The sequence below is a fragment of the Pipistrellus hanaki genome, assembly GCF_964339955.1.
Source record: "Pipistrellus hanaki genome assembly, chromosome: 16".
Lineage (NCBI taxonomy): Eukaryota > Metazoa > Chordata > Mammalia > Chiroptera > Vespertilionidae > Pipistrellus > Pipistrellus hanaki.
In genome coordinates this window covers 15,731,005-15,752,140 of record NC_140518.1, presented here as the reverse complement: position 1 = coordinate 15,752,140, position 21,136 = coordinate 15,731,005, and the positions used below count along the sequence as shown (strand labels likewise).

Sequence of the window (21,136 nt, the reverse complement as noted above, 5' to 3'; positions counted from 1 at the left end):
TTATAGTAGTCAGAAGTAGAATGGAGAGAGAAGGAGGGAAGAAGGGAGGGAGAGAGGGAGGGAGGGAGGGGAGAGAGAAAGAGAGAATATCTCATTTTACTAGAAACCATAGTATTGGGAAGTCTTTGGCCTTGGCTTACTCATTGTAAATGGTGAGGCTGGAATAAATAATGCATGAAGGTCCTTCCAACTCCGAGAGTTTACACTTCCATGCTTCTGTGATTTTGTGTATAAGGTGATGAGGACTCAGAATATCTGAATGATGGAAATGGAAATACTGAGAAAGGGATTGAAGAAGAAACTTTGAAGAATTTGGTGAATGATAAGATACAGGTGATGAATAAGAGGAAAGAGAAGGTTTACATTTAAGGGTTTCCATATGGAACTTAATCGCTTTGTAACCATCACCAGACTTGAATATATCTGAGAGACTGATGCTGCCCTTAGAATCTAGGATGGTACTTACACATATAAATTACCTAATGAAATAGGTTATTTTGAGTTTTTTTTCCCAGCCTTAAATTTTATTTAGAAATTAGTTCAGGTTCTTTCTTCAAATATCAGTGACTATAAAAATATTTTAAATTTATTTATAGGTTTTTTTGTTTCTTACCCTGATTTAAACCAGGCAATTTAAATATGCCAAATGTTTAAAAATAATATTTTAAGGCTTTTGAATTGCAAATAGATCTTAGTTTAATTTTGGAATTGTGAAGTAATATGTTATAGGTGCTAAGGACTAGTATTAGGTTAATTTGAATTCTTCTCTTTCTTCCCTCATTTGTTACATAGTTGAGATATAAGAGTGAAAGAAATTTCTACATAAATGTTTTTGAAAATGTTGCTATCTTTTTTTGAGGAATAACTGACATGCATATTAGCTTCAGCTATACAACACAGTGATTTGATATCTACATATATTGTGAAATGACCATCAAAATAAGTCAAATTAACATCTGTCACCACACATAGTTACAGAATTAAATTTTGTTATCTTGAAGTAAGTACGAACATATTCAGCAAGCTAAGAAAATGCCACATTTAAGCAAACATACCACTGAATTTATTTTACCATCGAGATGATATAACATATTAAGTAAAGTTTTGCTTAAATCAGTGACAGTTTAAATCATTTTTAAAAGATTTTAAAAATAAAGTTGTAAAAAGTGATTTATAAGGGGAATATTTTATGTAATTAAAGCATATTTTATTTTAGTAATGTAAGCCTTGGCAATGATTTTAAAGCACCTAGCAGCAGGAGTGGAGTGAGACAATGGGTTCCTTTACTTAGTCAGGACACATGTTTTTGAGCCTGCAGCACTATTATGCTCTGTAGATAAAAGGTTGAAAACCTTTCTCCTCAGGACATAGGCAAGGAAACCTTTATAACATATAATGTAATAGGTGACTTAATGGAGAAATAGATGTGGTTCCTTGGGCACTCAGAGGAGTTTCCTTCTGTCCTGCAAGATGAGGAGCGTTGGTGGGGAAGGTTCACAAAGAAGGCGGTGCTGGAACTGAGACTAGGGGAGAGTAGGGCCCAGGGGAGGGAGTGAACCTGAGGCCAGCACACTGTCAAAGCCGTCTAGGAGTTGAGTAATGATGGGTTCAACCAAGCCTGGTGGCACAGATTGAGAAAAAGAGAGGAAAGAATAAGATATTTTACAAGACAGAATTGAGAAGATTGGTAAAAAAAAAACCCCACCGGAATTATCTAACTGGTGCACTATATATATATATATATATATATATATATATATATATATATATATATATATATATCTTTTTTTATTTTTTATCATCAAGCTCTTATGTGGTACATAGAATTGGTTTAACTGTGTTTTATCATTTTTGACAGTTCAGACCCTTATACGTGACTGTCAGGTTATCAGAGAGACTAAAGAAAACCAGATTTCAGAGCTGAAAAAGATATGTGAGCAAAGTACAGAATTTCTGAATAATGACTGGGAAAAAAAGGTAAGCTACATAAAGTAAAATAGTAATAGAAAATTCAAAGTAACATTTAATTATAAAAATAATGGTTATTCACAAAATATACAGAAAGTCAGTCTTAGACCAGATATACCTGTTTGATCCTTAAATGAATCAGCTAAGTTATAGCATACTTATATTTACCAGTGTCATTTTTACCCTTGCAGACTCAACTGTAAATTCTCTGGGCTTGTTTTGAAGACTTAGAGACACCCTGTCAACTTCAATAGGCATATATGCATTATTAAGCATTGTGGGGTACACCTAAAAAATTCACTCTGCATTAATGGGCTACTAAATACAGTGGATTTTTGATAGTCAGGAGGCATATGTCCTAGGACCTTTGAGAGACCATAACCATGAAGAAACCACTGCAACATAACTATAACCACCAAGTTCTAAGTGACTTCTTCAGAGCCCTTTATCAGAATGACCGTACCTGTCAGTTTACAGCTGCGAAGCAGCACTGAAATTTAGGTGCCGTGGGTGTGGCTACATTCATAGACCAGCTAAGTGACACCAGTTTAAAATGTAGACTTGGGCAAAGATACAAATACAACAAAGCAGGGATTTGGGGGACCTCTTATAGTCAAAATGGCATGTGTTAAATTTGTGAAACCTAAGGGTCTTCTGTGTGGCTATTTCTAAGCCATCTTCTTCTTGTTCAGCTAGAAACTAAAGGAAATGTTCTTGAGACTCTTACCAATAGTTAGCATAATTATTGCCTGCCTGCTGCCTCTTTTTCCATCATCTCTCAGGGTTCTCTGTTCATTCAACATCTTCCTAGTCAAACAGGAACTTGCATGCATCTGTCATATCCTTGTTCTTCTCTTGTTCATAAATGGGAAATCAAATGGACCTTTCAAACTTTATAAGTGAGCCTGGGATTGGATGCAGGAGACGGGAGCTTCACTCTGAATTCCATTTCCGTTCAGATAAGGGAAGGATTACCCATAGGCCATGAGCACAGACTTTCAATTCCCTTTGGAAGCTGTCCATTAGTTCCTAGATATTTAGAGTATAATCTTTGTAAAGAAAGACCTGCATACATAAGGACATAGGGTGTACAGTTCTTAAAGATTCTTTCTCTATTTGATTTATAATGTCATCTTTGTTCCCACTTTTGTGTAGATTATGGAATGGATAAAAAGTGTCCTGTTGGGGGTAGGGTGAAGGATAAAGACTTTAACATTACCCTTGTGCAAAATTTCATGCAGATAATATAAAACTACAGACAGTGACATAATATTCCTAATCAATAATAATATTATAAAGATTTCTGTGTGATTCAGGCTAATCCTAGTGTTGTTTAGCTGAGATAGTGTATTATTTATTTATTTACTGTTGCTACCAGAAGTAGATAATTCCTTTAATATTTGTTGATCCATTAAAATCTCCAATTTAGGAAAGTAAAGAAAAAAGTAATTTCTTAATCATGCTCTTTATAGGTTACCTTAACTTGAACATTTATGACTTTCATACTATTGTTGTTTGGGACACCGTGTAAGTAGAGACATATAGGAAAACATGTTTTCTGAATTGCAAACCAGTCTGCTCTGTAGCAGTGAGGAGCTACAGAGCCCGGTTTTGTCTCCTGTGCAGCTGCACAGCGCGGTGGCAGAGATGGAGAGGGAGAAGTTTGACCTTCAGAAGCGGCACACGGAGAGCATCCAGGAGCTGCTGGAGGACACCAACGCCCGGCTGCGCAGGATGGAGGGCGAGTACACGGCGCAGACCCAGGCCACGGCAAGTCTTTTTCTCTGCCACCATTGTTAGACACTCCTCTCTTTCCTCCATGGCCCCTGCTTCCCTGTGTGTGCTGTGAGTAAGGGAGATACAGAATCAGGAGAAATCCCTTCACTCTCCATAGACACCGGCTGGCGTGTGACAGTGGACAGGCTCTTGAAGTGGCTGGCTGTGGGTTTCACTCTGGATCCTTTGAGGCCCCTCTTTGCTTAACCCCCAAAAATCTTTACAAATTTTTCTTCTTGTTTTTCGCTGACTTTCCGCCTAGAGATAATTGTTTTTCTTCATCCTATTTGTTTGTTTTATTCTTTTTAAACTGAAGACTTGTTTTTCTGAAAATATTTAATACTAGTACGAAGGAAAGAAGATGGGGAGATAGGAGTAGAGTGACCACTTTAAGACTGATCTCAAGAGCTTCATCTTGACTAAAGGACTAGACACAGTTATCACATGGGTAAACCCCCAAGTTGCCTTCCTGTAAGGACACAGAAGGAGGTCACACACAGAGCAGCGACATCACGGAGGGTGCAGTGTCCCAGAAGAGCCTCCTCCCAGAGCACCGAGTGGCAGAGGAGCGGTCTGAGGGGAGAAGGGAGTCTCACCAGCCTTTAGAAGCCCAGCTGACTTCCTGAGGCACACAAGCCTGGAACAGGTGGGCTCATGGCACACAGACCAGCGTGCCTCACATCCAAGGCAAGTGTGCCTCATCAACCTTGTTCCTAACACATGACACTACCTGTGGGATGGCAGAGCCTGTGTCCTCGGCATGAACTCAGTCCTTCCGAACCACAGCTAGGCTGGTCCAAGTGTGTCCTTGAACTGAAAGCTGTGGAATCTGATCAAGAGTCAGCCTCCCAGGCATCTCTGAGAAACCCTGAGATCAGCTCTGGGCTCTGTATCACAGAGTTAGAAAGTGGGAAGCAGGGTCCACACTGCTTAGTGGTTCAGGGGGATCACTTAGGAGGCTGCCGTAGTTGTCTAGGCAAGGGAGGTGGTGGCTTGGACCTGAGTGCCCATCTGGAGTTGAGGACTGGCAAATGGTGATGCAGGTCGATGAGATGGACGAGGTTGAAGGTAGAGCAGGTCTGTTGAGGGAAAATATAAAGAATTTATTTTCTGAATAATCAGCATAATGATATTCAAAGTCATGAACAAAAACCAAATTTATATCTGATATATGTATTTGTCATCTTAACACCCTGAATTTTTAACAAATGTGAGTTAAATATATTAAGTAATATTACCAGTAGAGTTGTAATTTGTGGAACATGTGATTGCCTAAAATGCTTATTGCATTGTTAAATATTATTTATTAAACAATAGGAAGAGAGTGATGCCTTTCACAGTGGCATTTTTAATTTTTATGAAGTTGGGATGTAAAGAAAAGTGACACTTTGGAGCCAAGAGGTCACTGTCAGAAAAACTTCACTATTTTTAATGAAAGTTGAATTTCAAAATGAGCATTCAGACCTTGTCATTAGATAATAATAAATATAGAGGAAAATGGACAGAGTCTGTCAGCAGGATCGCATTTAGAAATCATCAAGACTAGACAGCCCTTGCTGAGCAGCTCCTGGTTAATAATTAAACAAGGTGGAGTTCAAGGCCAGGTTTCAGATGAAAGAAGAGATTGTCACTGAGAATTAGGTTCTGGGTTTTGTGTTTCGTCCAGGCTTTTTTCTTCTTTTGTTGTGTTTTGTTTGTTGTAAGCAGACACTATATAGGTTATTAGATTTATGACTTTGGGTATTGGCAGGGATTCTCTTGTGCAAAACTCGTAGTTAAATATGCAAAAAATGGATTTTAAAAACAATATTAGAAATATAAATATGAAAATTGTAGCCAAGTTATTAGATGTGAAGGTGAAGGCTGGAAAAAATTGTAGCCAAGTTATTAGATGGGAGGTGAAGGCTGGAAAAAATCAGGCTTTACCTCTCTCATGAAAGGCTTGGACTCCTGAAAGTCTGTGGTGGGGCTTCATTGAGACTTACTTTGGCTTGCTTAGCAGAGTTCTCTGTCTTTTTCTGTTTCATGGGTCTCGCTGGCAATTTTGTGAAATCTATTCAGCCCTTCCCAGAATAATATTTTTCAATTTAATAAAATAGATAATATTACAAAGAAAAGAAATTATATTGAGTTATAGTTGTCAAAATGTTAATAAAAGTTCTGATAGAGCACTAGAGGTGCTTCTAAATGAATGCAGTATATACATCAAGATTTAGTAGTGGCCTGTTAATTCTTGGAATCTGTGAATAGTGCTGAGAATAAACAATATTTAATAATTACCTGACACTGGAATGGACTATACAAATATCTGTGATTATTGGTCATAGATATTGCTAATGATGCCTTGGTTTGTTGATTAGATATACTGAAGGGAGGTGCTGAAGGCCAGCTAAGGCTGTGAAAATAAAGATGAGCTTTCTTTTCCCATTCATATTTCCACCCGAGAAAGTGTCAAAGGCCTTTGGCATCTGAAATATTTTGTTAACCATTCTTAACTATTATTGTTAGTAGTGACATCAGTAATCTATAGAGTAACTAATCTATTGTCTGATGTAGCTAGACTTTGTCATTTTATAGTCATCACCACATTTCTTCTCTCACCCACATATTTAGAAAGAAATAGCGGCAGTTCATCATTTTGAATAAGGTGACCATTTTAAAGATAGACTTTGTTTTGTAGAGCAGTTTTTATTTTCTTTTTATTTTTTTATGTGCCTCAGGCATGAAACAGCTCTGGCCACTGACACAGGCATCAAGCTAGGATGAACTAAGGACTGTACTTTTGCTTTGCCCCTGATTGATATAAGAGCAACACTACTAATCAGGTGTCTCCTTGCCCATTTTAAGGTGACCAGACATTCTGCTTTTGGCGGGACAGTCCCGATTTTTAACAATTTGTCCTGATTTTTTTGTTAAAAATCGGGACTGTCCCGCCAAAAGCGGGATGTCTGGTCACCTTAATTCTTGTAGTGACTCATGGCTGTTTTCAATTTATAATAAATTATAAAAATACATAGTGAAGATTTGTGCATCTTTTTGTATGTATGTCATATTTCAAGAAGAAGTTTATGAAATAAGATAAAATGTATTGGTAATTTTGCCATAGAAGTTGAACTTTGGATTCTCAGTAGTTGCCAAATACTAACCCTTTCTAATTTTTGACTCTTACATGATTTCAAACTAAGTTTGTATGTGTAACACCTACATTTCTTAATTTATCTATTGGTTGTATAACTGAAGTCCTATCAGGTATTTTACAATTACTATTACTTCTTGAAAATCATGTCTGTATTTCCTACAAAAATAATACCCTTTCCTAAACTTTCTCCTAATTCTCAATGTGCCAATTCTCTTGGCATATTAGGTTTTGAACCTGGAGAAATCTATTATTTTTGCCACTTCTCATTTCCTTCACTTAGTATTTTACTTAATCATGTTGTTTGTTTCTCTGAACATTTTCTTGGATCTGCTCTCTTTCCCTTCTGTTTCCACAGTTACCACTTGCATCCAGGCCATTGTTGCCGCATTCCGGGGCTCTTCCCGGTAACCATCCAGTCGTTCTCCCTTCTCTTCTAGTTTCAGATCTCACAAATGATATCTGTCCCATTTCTCCATAACCAAGAACTTGAATTATTAATCTAATGCCAATTTTAACTAATGCTTACAAGCCATGTCCGCTCAAGAACTCCAACCTAGTCTACCGAGTGCTGCCCGTGAATTCACAATGTGGGAGCACAGCCCCTGTGCCCACGGTAATGTTCGTCAGCGGCTGGACAGCTGCTGCTCCTTCTCCGATTCTGTTATTACTTTCCCTGAACTCCCCTTCTACACTGTCTGTGACAGCCTGAAATATGTTTCTATGTCAGCATCTTATTTTCTGAATAATTTTTACCCCATTTTGAGGTCTCCACTATTTTTATATCTCTTTGTTCTTTGTATTCAATTTTAAAAAGGTTATTTTGACCAAATGTTTTTGTCCTTAAAGGTATTTCATATATGTCTGTAGGGCTTTCCCTTGACAGTATGTTTTAATTTTTAAAAATTTCCTCTGTGTCATCTTTATTTTGTATAAGACAATATATTATATTTAGGAAACATGGAGAGTTAGAATGTATGTTTGGAAATTGACACCATCTTTTGAAAGGAGCCCCTCAAGCAGAGGGGTCGTTAGGAAAGAGGCAGAATGAATGGGATGTACAGAGAAGAAATCTGAGCATCAGATAAGTGTTGGGCTCTGAGCTAGGAATTGTATGTATTTTAAAAACAAATCTATATATCATGTTTTTAAGTTAGATATAATTTCTTAGATTTGGAAGCTATTCACCAAAATTTAAATTATGTACCTAATTCATATCGTAATGAAGAACGGTCAGTAAGAAGTTGGGATCATAGTATTATGTAATGCTTAAACTTTAGTTAAATGTTTGTCTTAGAAAGAGTATGAAAATAATACTGATGGGATATCATCCTCACCTTTTCTAACTACTCACGCTTACTGTAAATACAATTGTTAAATGAAAATAGTATTTTGTAATGTATATAAATATTGAATCACTGTGATGTACTCCTGCATTAAATAGAATAGTGTATCAATTATACTTCAATAAAAAAACCGGTTCTTTTAGCTAATGCTTGCTTATCCTAATTTTACATGGAATACATAATCATTAACACCTGTATTTAATTCTATAAAGATGAAAAATTCAAAATAACAAATATCAAATAACAGGGAAATGATTTTAATTATGTGATAATTTTGAAGACTGGAAAAATGAAGTGCCTTTGATAAAATAGTAAGTAAAAATAAAACAAAATAAAATTATGTTCACTGACATTGCAACTGTCTAAAAATATTCCTAAATACTTATATGATAATACATGTACCACATAACTCCTATATTAAAATATTTGGGCTATGAATTACCTTTTAAAAGTATTAATACATTGCTTTTATAATTTAAAAAAGTTTCTAAAACTTCAAATGAGCAAAAACACTGCTAAGTGCTCAACTAACAATATAAACTTCTTAAGTTGCACCAGGAAGATGTAACCTTCCTGAGGATAGGGTCTTAGGTAAAATTCGTTGAATGAATGAATGAATGGCTAAAAGCATATAAACATCATGATCTTTTATGATAGAAAGCATTTTTAAAGATTTAAGCATTGGTTAACTTAGAGGTTGGTTTAATTGTTTATGATATGCTTATGATACATTTGTTTTCTGTATTCTTATCTCTAAATGGGTATATATTTTCTTCAGGCTACTCAATGATACCTAAGTGTTACAAAGTCAGTCAGAGGCTTTTCTAACAATGACCTATTCTTTTATAATAGAACCAGATGGTCAAAGAACTGGAGTCCCGTGTCCAGCAGCTGACTGGAGAAGCAGAGAATAGTAATTTACAGAAGCAGAAATTAATTCAAGAAAAATTGGAACTTGAGAGATGTTACCAGATAACATGTAGTGAGTTGCAAGAAGTGAAGGCAAGGTATTGTCTGAAGTCAGATATTCCCAGGTGTGGCTGTAAAGTGCTGATATCAACTCTGTCAAGTATATGCCAAAGTTAATCACCTTGGGAGGTTTCTAACCTAAACATTGCCATTTGTTTATTTTTTAAAGTCTCACTTAACATAAGAAGCATAAAAAAGTTTATAAAAATGTAGATAATTATTTGATATACTAAAAGATAATACATTTGGATTTGGTTGACTAAAAATTCCATTCTAGGAATTGATTTCAAATACATTGGGAGTATATTTTATTCTCTTGTTATTTTTAGGCGCAATACACTGCATAAAGAGAAAGATCATCTTATGAACGATTATGAGCAAAGTGTGAAGCTACTACAAAACAAGTATGATGCTGATATAAACTTTCTGAAAAAGGAGCACACACTTTCAGCTTCTAAGGTATTATATATATATGCTGGTGTATATACATTCAAAGTAATTTACTTTACATTTAAATATCATACAAAGTAGCTTTATTCAGCCTGTAGCCATAGGTAACCACATAGAAGCTATTTAGCATTGGAAATTAATCTCTCCTTTACTTTATTCTTGAAATTACTAAAGTAATATTTGTTGGCATTTAAAATACTAAATACTAAGTATCTAAATATAACATGATATAATATTTAATAAGCTGTATTCTGCCATAATAAGCTAATCTTGTACCTACATTTTTATAAAAGAAAACATAAAATCTGAGAAAAAAAATGCTCACTTGTGTTAGTAATACATTTTTAGGGTGAATATATGCATTATTCTTATTATTTTGACATCTTGGTTATACCTTAGTTTTCTTAACCTCTTATGCACACAGATACCCCACTGGCACTCACACATGTTGTTTGAGAATTGACACTTTCTGCCAAGGGAATCCCAAAACTACAATTCTCAGGAGTCAGTTATGTGGTATTTCATGAATTGAATGTTCCGGTGGATTTGGTTTTAAAATTTGAAAAGTTTTCTGTAAAACTATTTTTCTGTAAAACCAACTATTTCTTCATTACTATTATATTTACATAATTTTAAATACTAAACAGAATTTAATATATATATTTTTAATTTAGAAGATAATTTTTTTAATTTTTAAAAATCGTAAATTCAGATTTACAGATCATTTTAATTTTTTAAAAATTTCTTTATTGATTAAGGTGTTATGTATATGTCCTTATTCCCCCATTCTTCCCATGCCTCCCACTCATGCCCTCACTCCCCTGTTGTCTGTGTCCATTTGTTAGGCTTATATGCATGTATACAAGTCCTTTGGTAGATCATTTTAATTTTGAGTGAACCTTCAAGGTGGAAAAGGTAAATTTATTCAACTAGAAATTGTTAAATGGTACAATTTTTATAATTTTTATTCTTAAAATTCTTCTAGGCCTCTGCTACAATTAAAGAATTAGAACAGAACATCTCTAAAGTAAAATTGCAATTACAGGAATCAGAACTTCAGAGAAAGCAACAACTACAGGTGGGTCCTGTATTTGTTCACAGAACAATGGCTAAAACTCACTTTTAGCTTCATTGTTGAAAGTATCAGAGGTGTGCTCCTTTTACCCCCCATTAACTCCTTCCCCCCTCACTTTCCTTTTTCTTGATTTATATGTACAAATAAAAGTTTTTAAAAAAACTCCTTAAAAATGTAAGTAGCTATTTCTGAGTCTTTTGTTACACATTATATCATTTTTTCATCTTATTTATCTTCTTTTAACAAAAGTAGACCAATTAGCGTTTTATAGAAAATAAAGAATAATAATTTTCATTTGAATAAATTTGAAATTGAATTTAAAAATAAATTTTATTTAAATATTTTATTTTTATTTATTTATTTATTTATTTACATATAATTGACATACAATATCTTATTAGTTTTAGGTATACATCTTAGTGATTTGATATTTATTGTAGATATATTAGGAGATGATTCCTACCATAAGTACTTACCATCTGTCACCATGCAAAGTTATACACTACTAGAGGGCTGGAGCACAAAGGGCTGGACCTCATACACCAGTGGGGTCCTTTGGCCTGGCTTGTGCCTTCTCACAATACGGGACCTTTTGGGGGATGTCAGACTGCCAATTTCAGCCCAATCCCCACAGACCAGGCTGAGGGACCCCCACCAGTGCACAAATCTGTGCTCCGGGCCTCTGGTAAGCATATAAGATATTTGGTTAATCTCTTCCTTCCCTCCTCCCACCCCCTTTCCTTCTGAGTTCATCAGTCTGTTCCATGATTCCATGCCTATGCATTGAGCATCTGTCCCCTGGTGGTCAGTGTGCACCATAGCTACTGGTTGAATGGTCAAAAGATCGAACGGTTGCTTAGGTTTTTATATATATAGAGTATTGACTATATTCCCTATACTGTGCATTACATCTCCATGACTTATTTATTTTATATTTGGAAGTTTGTAGTGCCTCTAATTCCCTTCTCTTCATCTTTGTCCATTCCCCATCCCCGTTCCCCTTTGGTAACTACTAATTTGTTTCCTGTATCTATGAGTCTTTCTCTTTACTTTTTGTTATTTATTTTTGTTTTTAGATTTTGCATGTAAGTGAAATCATATGGTATTTGCCTTTCTCTGACTATTTCACTTAGCATAATACCCTTTAGTACTAAGAATAATTTTCTCCCTTTGCGTTATCTGTCAATTCTCATGCTTCCTTTCTCTCTCATTCCCCCTCTCCCATTCCCACTCTCTCTCTCCCTCTCCCTCTCCCTCACCCTCTTTATCTCTCTACCTCTACCTCTACCTCTACCTCTCTCCCTCTCCTATGAGATATTTCTTTTCCCCCTCATGGTCAAAAATTGCCAGGAACTAGTATATAGTATAACTTCAAGTTTGTTATTTCTGTATTAATTCAGTTGGTCATTATAGGTAATCTCCTAATCCAAAGGGTCAGAAAGCTTCTCTTCTGTGAAGTATGTACTTTTAACAGTGGTAATATCTTTTGATAACTAAAGTTTGATTACCTCTAATATAAATAAAGCTAATCATATTTCTGTTTAGAAAATTGGACTGGTAGGGTGCTCTTACTAATATGTGAAACTCAATGTTTATCATCAAGCATATTTATTTATTTCATTAGATTACTAATTTTATTAATTCTAGTAGCAATTTGAAGTATAATAAAAATAAATATTTATCGTTCACAGGATCAAGAAAATGAGTTTCAAATTGAGAAAAGTAATTTAAAACGCACCTATGAAAAAAAGGTAATATATTTTGTGGGAAGCTACATTTGAAATAGAAAATGAAGCAATTAAGAATGAAGGTTGAATTTTATAAAGACATGCATTCTAGCTCTTAAAGAATAATTTATTCTAAGTTTATTTCAGCTAATCAGTAATCAAATTTTGCTTTCTTATTTTATGTTTATAAACAGCTTTGATTCTATTAGTTATATCAACTTTAAAATATTATTTGTATATTTAATGAGAAAAGAGTAAAATTATGTTTTTTTTTAAAAAATGTATTTTATTGATTTTTACAGAGAGGAAGGGAGAGGGATAGAGAGTTAGAAAAATCGATGAGAGAGAAACATCAATCAGCTACCTCCTGCACACTCCCTACTGGGTATGTGCCCGCAACCAAGGTACATGCCCTTGACCGGAATTGAACCTGGGACTTTAAGTCTGCAGACCAACACTCTATCCACTGAGCCAAACCGGTTAGGGCTAAAATTATATTTTCTATCACTTAAAAAATGTGATACAGTTGATGGGAATCATTTTGTATTTTATTGTATCATACATATACAAAGAACTCTAACTATTTAACCAAAGAACATAAAACAATGAAAGAGTTGTCTACTAAAAAGTTGATTAGTGATTGTTTCTTGTCAATTAGAATAGTGAATATTTCTCCTGAAATAAGCTGGTATCCTTGTCATCAGTAATAACTAGGGTTCTTTGACATACTGGTAACATCTTCAGCAATAAAGAGCAGAATTAAGTTTGTGACTTAACTTTGGTTTAAAAAAATATATTTTTTATTGATTTTAGAGAGAGGAAGGGAGAGGGATGGAGAGATAGAAACATCCAAGAGAGAGAAACATTGAGCAGCTGCATCCTGCATGCCCTTTCGTGGGTATTGAGCCCACAACCCAGGCATGTACTCTGACCAGGAATTGAACCGTGACTTCTTGGTTCATGGTCTGACACTCAACCACTGAGCCACACCAGCGAGGCTAACTTCAGTTTTGAGCTTCTTGTTTGCTATTTAACATAGAAAGTAAAAGAGTGGTTGAAAGAGCAAAGATTTTGTTGCTGCTTTTGTAATGGTTTATTACCTATTATTTGTTTGATGTTCAAACAAATTAAGCCATTTGTAAAATATACACATAATAGAAAATGCAAAAAAGGCCAATTCTTCAACTAATTAAAAATACATGCAAATGAAAATTAAATAGATTTTATAGCACAAAATTCTTTAAAAACTGTAATATCACATCTTATGTACCCACAAAGTCACTCAACAGATATTCATTCAATGCTTTCATTGGTGACTATCATGCGAGGCACTGGGAGAGGGGAGAGGATGAATTAGGCATAGACTTTGTTCTCTGGGAGCTTCCTGTCAGGAAGGAGAATGTTTCTGTCATTTGGAAAAGTGTATATTTCCATGGATATGTATTGGTCTGAATATGTACTCTTTAAAATTATAATAAATTTTCTTATTGCCGAAGTGCTTTTTTTTTTTTTCCTTTCTTGCTGCAGTTTGAATACAACTCAATGCAAGATCTTAAATGTGCTTTATGTCTACAAAATGGCATCTGAACAGGAGAGGGAAATACAGCTTTTAGTAAAATGTAGAATTTTTCCATTTCTGCTGTCGAGCCATGCAGCTTCATACATATTTTACTTACCAAAAGAAGGCTTGCATTCTGAGGAGACTCGCTCCCCGTGTAGAAGGAACCACATCCTCTGGGTGTGCTTTTTAGTCTATTGTTCATTCGCTGGACAGATAGCTGGCTTCCTGTCCTTTAAGGTACACCTTCCTGGCCTCTTGCTCCCAGCCTCCCACTCTGGCTCTTCCTGAGAGATGGTGTCTGTGTACCTGTGAGATAGAGAGCGGGCTGGGAGCCAGGAGAAAGGCACACACTAACTCATTGTAAAATAATGTATTCCTATCCCAAGCCCCTGTAAGTCCTACTGAGAGCTGTTAAATGGATAGAGCCAGAGTCTTTCTCCTACCACCACCTTTGTTCAGTGTCTATCTCACCCGCTAGGTGAACTAAAGTTACGGATCAGCCCCTCTGCCTGATAGACACAAACAAGACACAGCATGAGAGAGCCCAGTCCATCCTTTGCAGTAACCTTCCCACTGTTCCTGTTCTCATTCACTGCAGGCAGCAGGCCGAACCCTTTTCATCAGGCGTCCTAGCTATAGCTCCCCCTTTCCACACGGTATCCACTGGCCTAGCTTTTTATAACAGGAGTAATTAAAGTGAATTAATTGTTTTATGTGTAAATAAGACATGCTTAGAACAACGACGACCTCTGAAAGAAAAATAAGCTTACTGATGCATCTTGCATATGTTCCCACATTATTTATATTAGAAGAGAAAACGTTGCTCAGCATGTCCCTCTGTTTTTCAATTAATTCCGTAATCTCCCCCTTTTAAATTGACATCTGTTCTTCTGTCTTTATTAAACCTGCTGTGATCTCAGCCCTTGAAGATTTGATGTCTCGCACCCCCCTCAGGGAATATCCCTTCTGATGCTCAAAGAGCTGACATAAATCTTCTGTAGCCCTGGACTGTGTAACTGGAGAGTGAAGCGGGATGTGTAGGGCTTTTGTTTGCTAGACGGCGTTACAGGTGGGACAGGTGTGCGCAGCCAATAACTCTGGGTATAGAACTCAGTTCTGAGTATCTGTGCAGGAGGAGGAAATGCCATCAGAATGACACTATTTCCTCACGCCAAAGAGAAAGCAGCACGAGAGTGCAGCTTGTCTTTGAGGTAAGAGACACAGCATCCGATGTCATCCCTAATTTAAGCACACACATTATCTCAGGGTCTTTATTGATCTCTGGTGGCTATCCCCTGCTCTTAAGATCTTTGAACATCAAACAAATAATAGGTAGTAAAACGAAATGTCATTGTTTGATGAAGTATCCTAATCTGTTAAGTCAGGAAATGGTGAGGCTAAATGATTTTACTAGCAAGGAAACACCTGCCTCTGACAAATAACCCACTGCTTGTTTTCCAAACAGGCACCAGAGAGTAAGAGATGGTGGTGTTTGCCTAAAGACATTCATGAGGCAATGTTAAGCATGGACATTCCAGAATGTGCTAGAATGGAAATATCTCCTTATAATCTAATGTAACTCTAACAAGTGAAATATGCAGTCTGATGGAGTTCAAAACCATGAAAAATAGTTATTCCAGCATTTAGTGTGCATATATATACTTCTTTTAATTAAGTTAAAATTTAAGATTCCTACAACTTTACACATAATAAATTGTATAGTATTTTCTAACTACTACTGGCCTGATTTTCCTTATAAGGACATGTGTCTTGAGTGAAGTGTTTAGAAATGAATTTGTGCAGTCAAACGATTTCTAGAAGCCCTGCAGCCCAGAACCTATTTTTCATGTTGGGGAGGAGAGGTTGGAGCAATGAAAAGGAGCAGTGAGGGACCCTGCTAGTCGATGTGTGGGGGCAGCCCACAGATTTTGCTGTGCTGTGACGCCTGCCACAGTTCATCTGTTTCCTTATATGCAGCAGAATCCCTTTCTCATATGCACAGGTACTCACTTCCTGCAGCCTTAAATTCTTAGGGTGGAAGGGAGTAAAATATACATTTGGTAAATGTGTTTATGGCTATTTATATCTGAAATTATTTAAAACTTAAATAACTTAGAACAATCTCAAGTTTGAGAATATATGCTGTATCCTTGACTTTGTGGTTTGGTTTCCATTATTTAAATTATCAAAATTCATTTTGGATATTAACAATGTATAGTGGGGGAAGGGTTACAAGCAAATTAATTCAAGCTTTATTCTTCACTGCTATTAGTACATTAAAAAGGACAGCATTATCTCTATTACCCTCAACTATCTGAGACATGAATAAAGGCTAGAAATTTATCCCCAAATGGCCCTTAGGTATATGATGTGAATATATTCAATTAAGAACAAACAAACAAACAAACAAACAAACCCAGAACAACATTTATTGGCTGTTCTAGTGAGAACCAGGTATTGGTTGTGCTGAGTGCTGGGGATATAAAATAAATGAGAAACAGCTTCTAGCCTTAAGGAACCCCAGCTCAGAAGCCTGTGCTTTGACACATGTATGTATGACTCAGAGGGAAGGCTCTCCTTCCATTCAGATAGGTCCGTTCCTGCCATAGAAGCAGTTCTAATAGAAGCATAGATTAGATCAAGGTGCTGGAGTTAGGGCCCTGGCCACGCATCAGGAAGTGGCCACTGAACACTGCCAGAGGTTAAGAGTGAATTGTGAATGATAAAAAGCACTTGCAAGCATTCAGAATTCTTAGCAATCCAGGGGCCATTTTCTGAAAGGGCAGACAGTCCACCTAAAGGAATCACTGGATTGGGGCATACTGTGATTTTCGGTATTCTTAATGACCTTGAGTTTTCAAGAAAATGTTGGTGTATGGAGTATTTAATCTAAGAAGGAGATAATTTTTAACATTTGAGTATTTTCTCTACATTTATGTTCTCAATGTTGTTCTAAGAGCTTTACATAGAGTAACATGAACTCATCACAATTTCAGTATACTCCCTGTTGCCCCCATTTCTCGGACAAGGCAGCTGAGGCACAGTGTGTTGAGTAACTTGCGGAGGTGTGGGGACAAACCTGTGCAATCTGACTTGGAGCTTGTACTCATAATCACCTTATAATTTTAGATTGCGTTTTCTCAAAAGTGATTAATTTTTTGAAGTTTTCACTTAAAGGAGTAAGTCTCAATTATGCTTTTATACAGAGTTCTGAGTCCCAGAAAACAATCGAACAGCCAATGCAGGGGAAACCCCTCCTAGCCCAGCACATTGGAGGCACAGTCCCAGCGTATAAAACAACAGTGACTCATCAGAGACTCTGATAGCGGATCCTTGTTAGTTGCCCATGTACATAATGGATTGTTCGGAGGACAGGGGGAAGTAGGCTGCGATGTGAAGAAAAACTCTTCCTCAGTGGAAACCCCCAAACCCTCCTGGGGATTTCCTGGGAAGTGGATTTTAACCACAGCTCTGAGGAGGAGACCACACTGGGAGACATAATAGAAGCCCCCTGTGGTTGTCAAACACCAAATCTTAACAGATGATACACTCTTCAAAATGAGTAGGAGAAAAGCCAAAATGGGTCAAAGAATATAGGGTTTTTGAGTTCACCAGATCTCTATCCAAACTATTATAAATAGCCAACTACAGGGACTTTTGGCTAGCACTGATTCAGTTTGGGAAGGTGTGTTGTGTGTTTTGTGTGTGTGTGTGTGTGTGTGTCTGTGTGTGTGTGTGTGTGTGTGTGTGTGTGTGTGTGTGGTTGGCTTTGTTCTTCTCATCCCTCTCCTATCCCCTTACCCAGCAGTTGCACGTTCAGCCTCACCTGGGCTGGTAGCAGATGTGTAGCTGGCTGGCATCTGCACCCCACTAAGTGACTTGAGTTTTCTTTCCTACCAGCTGCTCTATACCCTCTATGGCTATGTATATGTGAAACCATGGCCGCTCTTTACTCCTCCTGCTCCCCCTCCAGCTGTACCAGAGATTCCTTCTCCTATTTTTAGACCCATTTACGTCCACATTGGGTATGCCTATCTGCATCTGCATATGAAGAATTTTCTCTGAAGCAAAAATTTCATTTGTTATTATTACTCATGCTGCCAACCCACCTCCTCAAAGGATGCCACATTTAGGAAACAGATACTCATGGTGGGGACTTTCTCCCAAACTCAGTAAATGGTTATAGGAATCATTCCCGGCCGCAAAGGCTGTTTCCTCATCACCTGTAAAGACTGCTTCATCACCACCTGCGTGGGTTTGGGAGTACAGACACATTCTTACTTGCATTCTCCTGAAGCTTATGAGATTTATTTCCTTTGGCTAATACGTAACTGTTTAAAAAATTCAAGTTATTCCTCCCTTTTGGAGTGTTTTTCATGCCAGTTTATTTCACAGGAAATCCACATGCAGGTAAATTCAAAATACTAACTTTGATCAGAAAAATGGTGTTGGAAATATAGTATTAAAATAATTTTATGCTGAATGATAATGGTCAGTCCAATTTCTATTTTGAAATAGCTAAATCTAACTTCATGTTAAAAAAGGACTTAAGATTGCTGGGTCATTGTTTGTATTTCTCATTTGAGCACACTTTCCTTGTCTTCTGATACATGTGCCACGTCTTGTCATGGCAGATTCACGACTTGCAGAGTGAACTTGATAAAGAAAAAGAAGATACTCAAAAGAAAATCCATAAATTTGAGGAAGCCTTGAAGTGAGTAAAATTGTAATATATTTAATTTAAAAAATACTCTTAGCCCTACCTGGTTTGGCTCAGTAGAGAGAGCATTGGCCTATGGACGGAAGGGTCCCAGTTCGATTCTGGTTAAGGGCATATGCCTTGGTTGCCAAACTCAATCCCCAGTTGTTGGCTTAATCTTTCATCATTGACGTTTCTGTGTCTCTCTCCCTCTTCCTTCCTCTATGAAATCAATACAAATATGTTTTTAAAAAGTACTTTTAGTCTAAATTGTGAGCCAAATTAAATAACTAGCACCTAAGCACCATATTTTTATAATAGCTTTGCTGTGCTTTAGTTTGAGTCAATTTCCATCGTGAATCTCTATTTTCAGAATTTTATTGCTAGCCAGTAACTTTAAAAAAAAAAAAAAGGAAAAATCAGCTGTTTTTCGTGATAGGGATGTAAGAAAATAGAATGTAGTAGTTTTATATGCTTTCTTCTTAAATGAAAACAGATTTTTTAAAAATAGTATGACTTAGGTCTTAGAACATGTGGAAATTCCTCTGTAGATTTTGGAGAAATGGGGTAATGCAGTCTCCCAGTCATATCTGAAGATGAACTATGCAGGCATTGTTCAGGAAAGGCTCTGTCTCATGATATCTGTTCAGTAAAAGGTAAACATGCACATTAAAACCTTCTGTCTTACTTGTCTTCTCCATTGGTTCACAAGTTGATCAGGCCTGGCTGACCACTAGGCTTTATCTTGCAGTTTTTAGGTGAAAAACATTGATTCACTCAGTAAGTATTGCGTTCCCACAAAGTCTCAGCAATGTGTAACCCTTCCCAAAGGAGCTTGGGAAGATATTTAAGACCTTTGGCAGTTATACTACAGAGTGATAAGAACTTGAATGGGAGACAGGTTCACAGGGTACTTGATCCAAGAAAGTGATTTAAGAAGGGAAACTGAGTTGAGTTCAGTGTATCTAGCTAACTCCCAGAGAACCAGCTAATTCTATCTTTCTTGCTTCCAATAACCTACAAACAGGAATCACACACAGAAAGGCCAAAAAGAACACCCAAGATCAAACAAACTTAGCATCAGAGTCTTTCTGGGAAGATTGCATAGCCATTCTTTCCCCCTCACTTTTTGTTAAAATGTATTGGATGAGTTGCTAATAGAACATTTAAAATAATTTGTATATCATGGCATCATAGGCTATCAGTTTTTATCGACACAAGGATGCATTGCTTATTTGTTCACATCACCATGTATGAATTAGATAAAATCAGAAGAGAACCATAATATTCATTAAACATTAAGTCAACCACCAACCTTGAATAATGACAAAACAAGGGCATTATTTCTTTCTTTATAAATGGGATGGCCTTCCTTTATTCCTCATTAATTTATTTTTTCCTCTTTAAAATGTTGATTAAGAACTTTTAATAACAGTAAATGAATGAACAAATATGTATTTGTTTAGTACTGACAATGTCTATATGTTGTAGTAGCATACTAAAAGAAATAGAAGGCTTAGAAGATGTATCTCAAGACATGGACTGCTCCTAAAAATGTTATAGTCTAGATTAGGCATTTGAAATATTTAGAGTACTAGGTTGGCTGAGTTGTTAATAGAACAGATTAAGTTGTTTTCAGTAAGTACAATTGGAATTCAGAAAGCTTTTTTTCAGTGGGATATTGGGAGTTTGTATAAAACAATGTGGTACCTTTTAATGTTCTCTAATAGATTATGAAAGGGCCTTGAAATCTCCATAGTTTTCCATATGTAATATAATCATTTACTGAGCTAAATAACACTCTTTATGGCTTTAAAGGTCTTTGCCAAAATACCAAATTTACTTGGAGTTAAAAAAGCTATTTTAGATTTTTAATAAAATTTCCCTGTAGATCTGTTTCTCCTGTTCCCTATGTTAGTGATGTCTTCATTTTGACTGAATGTGTATGATCCTCACAACACAGCACCTGGAGAGCAGATGTAATCTGGTCCGAAAGCAGAGTGAGTTATTGTGTGGTCTGAAATTCAAAGTAAACAGCACAAGCTGGCTATTTTCCCAAAAGAAAATATTCTTGGGGTGGGGCTTGGGGGCTGCTACTGCTTTTGAATACAAGAATAGAGTTAGACCCAGTTAGTCCAGAAATAATTCCACTTTTCTAAAAAATAGCTATATTATATAGAAATTTACCTACACACACACACACACACACACACACAAAGTGAAGAATATCAGTTTTAGAATGCAGTGGTATTCATTCATTTAATCATTCTTTCATTCAATTCTATGCATATTGTATGTATAATGGAGGATATCAGAGAACAGTTACTAGATTATTGTAATCCTTTGGTGGCGCCATGTAATATTGATTTTCCATGTTCCTTGAAGTTATGAGTTTCTATCCTCATCTTTAAAACAACATTTACCTTCTA

The 21,136-nt window shown here is 36.3% G+C and overlaps 1 protein-coding gene across 3 annotated transcripts in view; it reads left to right on the top strand.

The window, feature by feature from the left end:
- Positions 1-21,136, top strand: part of CEP112 (centrosomal protein 112) — a 261,521-nt gene that overhangs the window by 50,855 nt on the left and 189,530 nt on the right. For all 3 annotated transcript variants that reach the window (XM_084864076.1, XM_084864074.1, XM_084864075.1), the window contains exons 11-17: positions 1,859-1,977; positions 3,595-3,738; positions 9,079-9,233; positions 9,525-9,654; positions 10,631-10,723; positions 12,412-12,471; positions 18,643-18,722. In XM_084864076.1, coding sequence (XP_084720202.1) covers positions 1,859-1,977; positions 3,595-3,738; positions 9,079-9,233; positions 9,525-9,654; positions 10,631-10,723; positions 12,412-12,471; positions 18,643-18,722 — 781 coding nt within the window. The remainder of the gene's footprint in view (positions 1-1,858; positions 1,978-3,594; positions 3,739-9,078; positions 9,234-9,524; positions 9,655-10,630; positions 10,724-12,411; positions 12,472-18,642; positions 18,723-21,136) is intronic.